Consider the following 10520-nt stretch of genomic DNA (forward strand, 5'->3'; position numbering starts at 1 on the left):
CCTTGTAGGGGTCACTGTTAGGATTCTGGAGTTTCTGTCTGTCGTGGTAAGTTTAAACATATTAATTCCATATTCAGCAGATCTCTGCCCAGTTTGAGGGCTACCTGTACTACCTTCCTAGCAAATCTGAGTTAAACAACCTTTGTCTATCTTAGTTATCTGTTTCAAACTGTAACTTTCAAACATAATACTGGAGACTAAATAAAGCTTTAATCTTATAGGTAACTGCATCAATACTTAGCATGACTTTAAATATATCAACATATTAAATAATTTGATCATCTTCAAGGTTACTGACTATCAATCTCTGTCAGACTTGAACCTTAAAAATTACAGTTTTGACCACTTTGGAAATCAAGTTCATGGTTTTTCAGAAAACTGGGAATAGTTCTACTAAAACCCAGGTATGCCACTCCTTGGCATATACCTAAAAGATGCTGTTCAACATCCCACAAGGCCACTTGCTCAACTATGTTCATAGCGGCTTTATTCCTAATAGCCAGAAACTGGAGACAACCTAGATGTCCCTCAACTGAAGAATAGATAAAGAAAATGTACATCTACACAGTGGAATACTATTCAGCTATAAAAAAAAAAAAACAACGACATCATAAATTTTGTGGGTTAATGGATGGGACTTAAAAATATCACCCTGAGTAAGGTAACCCAGTCCCAAAATGACATACATGATGTGCACTCACTTATAAGTGGATATTAGCCCCGCCCCCCCAAAATATAGAATATCTATGCCACACTCCACAGACTGAAAGAAGCTAAACAAGAAGAAAGACAAGACAAAGTTTTCCTTACTTTTCTAGCTATAATTTCAAGGGAGCAGCAGTACCTTGTTGCCTGCTGAACCCAAATCAAAGGACATAGAGATTTTTATGGGATACACAGCCATCAGCTTCCTTACAGGAGAAGCTGAGAAGTGCCCCTTTAAGAGTTGCTTGTATAGACAAACAGCCTCTGGCAGGACTTTCTCCAGCAGTGCTAAGCTCCCAGCTTCATGTGCAGGTGCAGGGCTCCAAAGGCAGTTTATCAGTTATTGTTAGGCCAATTCAGACTGTTTCTTTCCTTCTAAAATATCAAGGGATGAATGACCAGCAGATGAAGCTTTAACCATTTTTTTTTCTTTGAATAGGAAACACTGAGCAACAGTATAGCAATGAAAGGAAACTACAGACATAAACTGCCAGATATGGATAGACTGGCATACCAAGGACAAACAATAGAGTTGGGGGAATACCAGAGAGGGAAGAGAACCAAATGTCCCACCAAAGGGAACCAGAACTAGAACCAGGTGTTCACCCAGTGGGAACCAGAGAGAAAGCAGAACATCTCCTGACATCTTAACCCTAGGAGATTTTGCTCTGTCCTGCCCTCCTCCTTTGGGTCTCCAAAGGTTTAGAACAAACCAGAAACAAACCCAAAACAAGGAAAAGAACTATGCAGGTACAAGAAACTTACCTTCTCATGGAGGTAATTCACTAGCAATAACTGAGGGGTGTTTGAGGGTAAGAGATATTCCTGGCTAATGCAACAAATGTTGGGGTCCAGGAAATTGCCACACAAACCAATCTCAGTTAAGCAAGAATAGTTTATTGAGTGCACACCAAAATGCTAGATGTCCAGGTCCACAAAAAGGGAACAGAAGCCTAATTGCTGTACTAGTCTGCTCTCAGGATAGCCTTTTCATAGGGAAAAAAACAGGTTCAAAAGTTTAAAAGGCAAGGAGGGGATCCATTGGCTTACTAGGCAAAGTATTATCAGCTAACCTTTAAGCTGATTGGTCCTGAGTAAGGTAAGTGGGAAGTGCGTGGGTGGGTGGTGAACAGGGGAATTTCAGTGTGAGAAAAACTCACAGGGTAGAGTCCAGCGGGAGAGTCCTGAGGCAGGGCGTTCTACATCGCCAGCAGGTCTGGTTCCAACAGCAGTCTTAGCAGGCCAGCTGGCGGCTGCATCAGGAAGTCCTCCACCTGGTCACACGATGGCAGGCGGGTCCCACATATTCCAGTAGGTCCAGTTCCAAAGGCTGGAAACCGGTGGTAGGCCCAGACAACACGTGGAGTCCAAGAGATCAAAGCTTTATTATTCATGGCATGGTGAATGGGTCTGGATGTGGGCGCCCCCCTAAAAGCCAGGGAAGCTTGGCTTTTATAGGGAGGGAGAAGAGGGGAGGGAATAACTTAATTAGCTACTTAATTACTTAATTAGAAAACTCATTAATATTTAAATCTCTTGAGATGGAGACCTGTTAATCACACCCTCTACCTGTGTCCTATGTGATTGATGGTGCAGGTTAAATGGAGTTACCACCTCCAAGGCCCAACATTTCAGAACATTGAGATAGCAGAGCACGGGTATTATAATCATAACTTTTTGTCTTATTAGTAGCATTCTTCAGTGTCAGCCACAAAAGCCACAGTGAGCTCATACATAGGTGCAGGAAAGACTTCCTGGTGGTCAGCTCTGACTCAGGATATTTTAAGCATAACAGTTCATTTTGAAATCTGATTTGATGTGTCCTACAGAAAGCTTTGTAGAATTTATTAAGATTAGACAACATCATACAGAATATTCATACAGAACAAAACAGGGTATGTGGTCAGCATGGCCTTGCTCTAAGCCAAGTCACTTCTCTGTCAATGACTGGCAGCATGTCACAGCAACAATATGAAATAGCTGTCAGGCAGGGAACAAAACAGCTACAGTATTCTAGTGGAGTCAGACCATAAGAGGAACAAGAACAATAGCATCACTGGCTGACGTGACTGTCACTAAGATGACTGGTGATGATTGATTTCTTATACTCATGTTTGCTCTCAGCTTCCTGATATGATTTAATAAGAATTGCTGATGCATAGATATGCATTCTGAGAATTTACAGGAGATATGAGTGGTTTTTATATAAAAGTTTCAATTTGTGATTCTTTTACGATTCTTACAAGATTACTTTTGATGATAAATAATAAAATAATTGATCCTTTCTTTCTAACCACAAATTGCTGCCTGCCAGTAAGAGAAACTGGCTGAGAAAACTACCTTGCTTGTTCACACTTTGTTCATCTATAACAAGTTGCTTAGTTACAAATGTCTAAGTGGGTTCTTGGGAATAATTTGTTTTCTTTACATGACCTATGTAACATTTCTTGTAAAGGTATTGGAGAACATGTTGTTTTTTCATAGTCATTCACTACAAGAAAAATAAAATGCAATCAGGTTGTAATTTTATACTGCTTGAAAGATTTTGCTGGGATATATACGTTATGAGAGAAAAAAATAAAAATATTGAAACCTTGTTCCATCTATGACATCTGTATATATGTATATATAAAGTTTTATGGGAATGTGTTGGAACTTTGTTCCATTCATCAAATCTGTATGTATGTAAATATGTAAAGCTTGGGTGGGTGATTGTTGGAGCTTGCTCCACCCACCAACTATGTGTATGTGTGAAATGCTTCGAGCTTTCTTGTTGGAACACTGTTCCTTCCACCCACAAACTGTTTGCATCTGTGTGTGTGTGTGTGTGTGTGTGTGTGTGTGTGTGTGTGTGTGTGTGTCTAATGCTTGGAGCCTGCTTGCTCCAGCCATTTGTACAACTGTCTGTCTATCCATCTTTTGCTGCATCCACTCAGTTTGTGTGTGTGTGCTTCTGTCTGTCTGTCTGTCTGTCTGTCTGTCTGTCTATGAATTTTCTCTCTTTTCTTTTCTTTCTCACTGGCCCCTAAGAGTTACAAGAGTTACAAGAATTCGGAGTTTTTCCTCTGGTACAGGGAATTCCAGCCACAGTCAATCAAGTTTTGTTCCCTGAGAGAAAAGTCTCCTGAGTAGTTTCTCTAACTGATGGCAGCCATAGGCATCAGCCCCATCATTCCTGGACTGATACCCCAAACCCTCCATCAGCAGCTCCCAGCACTGACCCCTACCCACATCACTCCTTGCTGCCCGCCGCAGTTTACACCCCATTCCCATGAAAGTAAACCGTGGTCTTTGACATCCTACACATTTTCTATCAAAAAATTCATTTCATATTGTTGAGGTCCAGGAGTCGCCCCAGAAAACATTCTAACACTGATGTCAGTTAAACAGGGATACTTTATTAAATGCACACTCCAAGACTGATCAAGCAGGGCAACAGCTCAAAGCTGTGCACTGGACATTTCTCAGGGCCAGTTTATAAAGAATGAAACTGAAAAAAATCACATTGAGCTCATACACCTGGAATGGATGCCGGAAGTGCTACCCGGTTGTCAGCCTTGACTCAAGCCATTTTATACATAAGAGTTCACATTAACCTGTAATTTGACGGGTCCTATGTGAAAAATTATAGTTGTGAAATTTCTCAAGATTAACAAAACTCATAACATACAGAACACAACAGGCTATGTGGTCAGCATGACCCTGCTGAGTCAAGTTATTTTTTGATTCACTGACTGGCAGGCATATTACAACAATAACAAAAAATACCTGGTAGGCATGGAACAAAATGCCCACAGCTATGCTAGGGGGGCAGGTCTCAACAATATCTAAAGATACAAGATACTGGGCTATAATTTTTTTGGAGACAGTAGCCTTAGCTGCCCTGTAACTTGCTCAGTAGTCTAGGCTGGCCTTGAACTCATAGAGATTAGTCAGCCCCTTCCTCCAAAGTGCTGGTATTAAAGGCTTGCATGAACACCATCAGGTCTAAACATTTTTTTAAATGCTATATTTATAGACAGTAGTAAAAAGACTGATGATCGTAATTATACTAGTGACAGAAAATCAAGACAAAAGTATTAAAATATAAAATAAAGAGTAATACCAAATGATAAAATGGACTATTAGATATAAAATCCTTGATAAACATTGGTGCATGTCACAAAACCCGGAATGCATGCATCCCCAGCAGACATAAATAAGAGACTACATAAAATGTGAAAACGGGCACACTTAGCATGTTCTTTTCAAACATGAGAAGACAATCTAGAAGGAGTTTTGTTTTACCTAAAACTCTAACTACTTCCTATCAAAATCCTATTTGCATATTTTACAGAAAGTAGTCCTGAACGTACCAAGGAACAGCACAGAGCTGGAAAGCAATAAGAGGATCACACCTAAAGGTGATCTCACAGTGTATTATAATTACAGCAATGGAAAGCACTTGGAATTGTCATGACAACAGACAATAGGAGGTATCCCTGGGAAGACAGAATAGACAGAGTTTACCTGTCTGCAAATATAGTATCTGATTGTTATGAAAACTTTGTTGGCATGATTTTCAGGAACAAAGAAATTAACACTAAAAGGTAGAGAACATGCTAGAATACCAAAAGCTTCAAATTCTTGTATTAATTTTTATAATTTTATAATATATTAAAATCATTGAAATGAAAACTATTTAATATTGGTATGTAGACATGATCAGTGATGTGCGTGGAGTAAGGACAGCATCACTCACAAGCACAGTCAGACAAAATTTTATTGCCCCCTAGTATCAATTGTACTATAGAAAGTCTTTTCATCTCTACAATAGGATAATCCTGAGAAGATTTTTTTCAGTGGAAGTCTCCAGAATTATTCCTAGTAAAACAGAATGTGGCAAAACTGACTTCATGTCCCACTTCCACAGTCACTGGAACCCTTTGCCATCCCTTCACCAATCCTCCAACATACCTGGATCCTATGCTACTGTCTCCTCCCTCTCCATCTTCCCAGTCTCTTTGTTGTGTTCCACAGGTGAGCAGGTCTGGGTGATCAGTGAGCCCTGCACATGAGAAAGAGATTCTTCAGAAAGCACCTGCATTTCTAACATAGTACTGTGTTCAATAGATAAAGAGAAATGAAATTGAGGATTCTACAGTGAAACCCCCACCCCCAATTGTCACACAGTGTCAGAATACTGAAAATATTTAGGAAGCATTTTCAGTTAACATAAATTGACCCTCACTCCCAATTCCAGCTCAGTGAGGCCTGAGGATAAGAAATAGAACTGAATGATTGGGATGTGAATAGCATACACTAGTGAAGTTCTGAATTTATCACGGACTAAAAACGATGGAAGCCTTACACTCCCAAAGGAACACACCAAAGAAGAGAAAACATCTCATAAGACTTTTGTTCCTCTAAAGATTTTACCTTACTTTGTGGGGTCTGAGACTCATCTCACAAACCTCACACACTCGAAGTCTAATTTGCCAAGAGCCCTAAAAAGGAGCAAGGGAGACAGCAAGCAGACTATTCTCATCCACAGAACCCAGACTCTCTAATTCTGCAATATGCAGTCTCTGTACAGAGACCTGTGAGCAGGGACCAGGCATTGCCCCTCCTCCTGGGAGAAGTCCATATCCACACCACTGTCAACACACCACAAAATAAAACACAACAGGTTGAACATTCCTGCTGCTGCACAACTTTAATGTGAGCACTGAGGAGATAGAGGTCAGCGGAAATCTGTGAATTCCAGTCCAGCCTGGTCTACATGGTGACTTCTACATAACAGTTGGGTCATGTGTCCATGAACAGAATGGTTTTCCTGAACCATGAAGACAAGAGGATTGCAGGCGTTTTTCTGATGTATATGAGTTATCATAATTATTCATAAGATGCTTTTAGATATTATAATACCTTTTAATTTTTTCATTCTCTCCCTCTCTCTCCCTCCCCCTCCCCACTTCTCTCCAAAACATGGTTTCTCTGTGTAGCCCTGGCTGTCCTTAAACTTGCTCTGTAAACCAGGCTGGCAAAGAACACCAAGATCTACCTGCCTCTGCCTCTGGAGTGCTGGGATTGCAGGTGTGTACCACCACTAAATGCTGGTTTATACTGCCCTGTCTAACTGTAAGAAATCCTGGGACCTGATTCCCTCAAAGAGCACACTGTGATTTCCAGGCTCTAATTTACAACATTAAGAACTCAGCACAAGAAAACACTTTTTTCTTTTTCTTTTCTTCCTTCCCTCCTTTCTGCCCAACCTCTTCTTTTTCTTGTTGTTGTTTTGTTTGTTTGTTTGTTTTCGTTTTTCGAGACAGGGTTTCTCTGTGTAGCCCTGGCTATCTTGGAACTCACTCTGTAGACCAGGCTGTCCTGGAAATCAGAAATCCTCCTGCCTCTGCCTCCCAAGTGCTGGGATTAAAGGCATGTGCCACCATTGCCCAGCTGTTTTTTGTTTTTTGAGACAGTGTAGCTCTGGCTGTCCTAGAACTCACTATGTAAACCAAGCTAGCCTCATTGAGATACACTGCCTTTGCCTCCTGAGTGCTGAGATAAAAGGAGAGGGTCACCAAGCCTGGCCACACATTTTTTTATAACACTGTATTTACATCACAGATTGCAAACGTTTCAGATGGAAAATTAATGGTCGATAGAGAGTTTGCTTTTAAGAGTTAATGTTTACATCCATACCTGTGGAACTCACAACAAATTGTATTTTCAGAGTCAATTAAATTTACAGGGGTTCCTTTCCTGACTGATATCTAAAAGCTCTCTGGGAATCCATGTCCCTAGAACACGGAAGTTAGTATGGGTGATTGTAAATTTCAATAGCTTTGTCCTTTCCACCATAACAAAGAGAACTAAGTTTGCAACTATCAGCAGATAAATTCAAATATTCTACTAGATTATTCTTATGAGAATATCTGGCAGCCATAAGATCAATAAAAAAAAATAGTATTACTCCAGTTAATATTATTGAAAAGTTATCGACGAGGGTAAGACATCCACAGCAAAATTTTGAGAGCTGTCATTCTTATGAGTAGTGGAGACACTGATTATGCTGTGCTCTGCTCCCACCCTTTCTCTAGCCCCGCAGCTACTCTGACCTGAGTAGTTCCAGGGCCTCCGGGCTGCAGTTCCTGTGGATGAGGTCCTGACTGCTCCAAAACTCCAGGACGCCCCCAAAGCACCTGAGGTTTAGGGAAGTTTTTGCCCCCGCCCCGCCTCCCTCCCCCCCCCCCCCCCCCCCCCGAGATGCTGGACCTGTCCTCTGCACTCGGGTCTCCAACACGCGATTCCCCATGGTGCAAGACGCCCCAGCTCACTCTGGAAATGGGTTCTTGCCACTTCTGGCTTTGAGCCTTTATTCCCACTTCCTTTGGCTCACACACAGAGCGTCTAATTTCCCTAACGTCACTCCAGTAACCACGTCCACTCGGCACCCTCTCTATGCAACCAGCCAACAGACCACATCCTCCCATCCTCAGTTTCCAAGTGAGTGGCCCCGCCCCGCAGAAACCAGCCCCTCCCCCCTCAGTCTCTGGCTTCCTTTCACACTGCTTCAGCTCTCAAGCTCCCTGGACCTGCTCTGCACAGCCTCCCCACATGCTTGCTGCCAGCCTAGTATCTGACCCCCATATCAGAACCCTTCAAAATGCAAGATAGGCAGCCTAAATCTACATCGGAGTTTCAGCTTGTACTACGAAAATGCATACAGAAGAACAACAGGCTAAATTCAGATGCCAGAATCCCATCCTCAAAACACAAACATGAGAAGCCAAAACCAAATACTGCAGTTTTGATTTGGGGAAAGACCTTTCAGGAACGGGATGTCTCAAGAACTCAGTGGTCAGTGTTGGGGTCCGGGAGTTATTCCATAAACCAATTTTGGTCAGGCAGGGATGGTTTATTGGGATTTGGGGGCTGAACTACAACCCCAAACATTTGCCAGGGCCTGTTTATAAAGGAAAACACACACACACACACACACACACACAAAATGAGCACATGTACAGGTGCAGGAAGTGCTGCCTGTGGTCAAGCTATTTTGACTAGCTAGACAGAATAATTCTAACTGACCTTTATTCTGATTGGTCCTAAGTGGGGCTTTTGGTTGTCCAATTTTTTAAGATTAACAAACCTCAGAACAGACAGAACATAACAGCATATGTAGTCAGCATGACCATGCTGAGTCAAGTTATTTTTCTGTGTCAATGACTGGCAGGCATATTTCAGAAACAATATGAAATAACTGGCAGGCATGGAACAAAATGGCTACAGCTATGCTGGAGGGTGGGAGGGTGTCAGACCTCAACAGCCCACAACTAAGAGCCCAGGGCTGAATTCATCCCACATTGTACTGCTTTCACCACTAGATGGCGGAATTGCCATTTTAGTAACTCAGAAACATGTTTGTCTTTCTGACTCATGCTAAAAGCGCTTGAGATAAAACCTAGAATTTTTTTTTTTTTAATACAGCGGTGAATGCAGAGAATCTTGGCTGTCCCTTGTAGGAATAATTTTTTTGCAGCGTATTTTAATAAACGTGCAACCTCTTCTCTTTCCCACCACCCACCAGAGGTAGTGGAAAAGAAAACATATTAGGATACGGGGGAAGTGGCTCTATTTAGCAATAGTTCACTGAGGGCAAGCTCAGTCTTCTTTGTCAGCAGTGCAGTCCTGTAGCAAACACCAAATACAAGTCAGCAGTTTCAGTGAAGTCCTCTCGGCAAGTAGACACTACACATAAACCAGCAGCTACAGTTCAATCCTGAAGGAATCACAAGGCTCAACAACCAGCTGAGGCCATTGAAGCAGCAAGAAACCACAGGAACCTCACCAGAAGTTCTTTAGCAAGTTTCTTTCAATGGCAGCATTACCACAAGTGGAGCCAATATGTGCATGTCATGTCATTAGCGAAGAATAGTGAGGCAAAACAAACAAATGCTCTCCCTCCCACTGTCTGTGGGGTCACATGCCCTTTCACATGCTTGCTATAGCAAGACATCCTGTCATCTGTGTGCTCCAGCAAAACATCCCTTGACTTACCTGACTTTCCAAAGAAACTAGAAGTTTGCACTTCAGTCCCTGGTGCAGAAAATAAGTAAGGTATGTGGTTCCAACCCTAATAAAGTCAGTTACACCGTAAGAACCCGGAAGAGGCTGAGACCCCGACTCAGGAACTGGCACTCGCCCCAAATGACCACAGAAGTCCTACTTGATGCAATCAAAGCAAGAGGCTTTTACTAGGAACCAGTGCTGGGACTCAGTCTCGTACTGTCTCGTACCTCAGCAAGAGGGAAGGAGAGAGAGTGAGCCAGGAACATCAAAATACACAGGTTTATAAAGACAAAAGCCACAGACTGGGAGTGGGGCTGGGGAATAAGGTCTTCCTAGGCAGGAAGCTCTTGATTGTATTTCAGCACACAGCTGGGAAATTGTGGAGTCCGGATGTTCCAGGCAGGAGTGCCTCTCTTATCGACACATACATAGCTGGGAAATTGAGGAGTCAGGATGTTCCAGCCTTGGGGCCCTCCCCTGGGAGTTCACGAGTTCATGGTCCCACGTTATTCTGAGATACTGGCTAATTAAAAAAAATTCTTTCTTACAACACCATCCATCTGTAGCTCTGGGAACACTGGGGGAAAGACGGATAGGAAATAAGAAGGGAAAGAGGGGGAAGGGCTAAGACACACCAGTCTATAGACTCCATACAACTACAGTAATCAGTCGCCAACAGCAGCTGTCCTTGCCTGAACTGTCCTCACACAAGACCACAGTTAGCAAAGAGAATGGCTCACTATACCTCTCTGACATTGGCT

General features: G+C 42.3%; 1 protein-coding gene across 4 annotated transcripts; it reads right to left on the reverse strand.

Moving 5' to 3' along the window:
• Window positions 1-1582: 1582 nt before the first annotated feature.
• On the reverse strand, window positions 1583-10009 carry LOC143440938 (uncharacterized). Of its 4 annotated transcripts, XM_076927872.1 has the most exons (4): window positions 7963-8152; window positions 7806-7889; window positions 5662-5752; window positions 1583-2154 (listed from the first exon to the last, which is right to left on the reverse strand). In XM_076927872.1, exons 1-4 carry the CDS (start codon window positions 8000-8002, stop codon window positions 1905-1907), a joined length of 465 nt encoding a protein of 154 aa, XP_076783987.1. In that variant the 5' UTR covers window positions 8003-8152; the 3' UTR covers window positions 1583-1904. The 4 variants fall into 4 exon arrangements, 2 of the variants coding, with proteins under 2 accessions (XP_076783987.1, XP_076783988.1); XR_013108242.1 differs by lacking the exons at window positions 7806-7889; window positions 7963-8152 and adding an exon at window positions 9748-10009; XR_013108243.1 differs by lacking the exon at window positions 7806-7889 and having other exon boundaries at window positions 8025-8160.
• Between the last annotated feature and the right edge of the window lie 511 nt (window positions 10010-10520).

Source organism: Arvicanthis niloticus, chromosome 30 (assembly GCF_011762505.2).
Source record: "Arvicanthis niloticus isolate mArvNil1 chromosome 30, mArvNil1.pat.X, whole genome shotgun sequence".
In the NCBI taxonomy this organism is placed as follows: Eukaryota; Metazoa; Chordata; class Mammalia; order Rodentia; family Muridae; genus Arvicanthis; species Arvicanthis niloticus.

Bases quoted from the DNA above. Each gene is read 5' to 3' on its own strand.
- LOC143440938 (XM_076927872.1), bottom strand. From the start codon at position 8,002: ATGGGGAATCGCGTGTTGGAGACCCGAGTGCAGAGGACAG. The intron at 7,890-7,962 runs GTCCAGCATCTC...CCTAAACCTCAG, and splicing joins GACCCGAGTGCAGAGGACAG to GTGCTTTGGGGGCGTCCTGG. The intron at 5,753-7,805 runs GTCAGAGTAGCT...TCTCATGTGCAG, and splicing joins GAGGCCCTGGAACTACTCAG to GGCTCACTGATCACCCAGAC.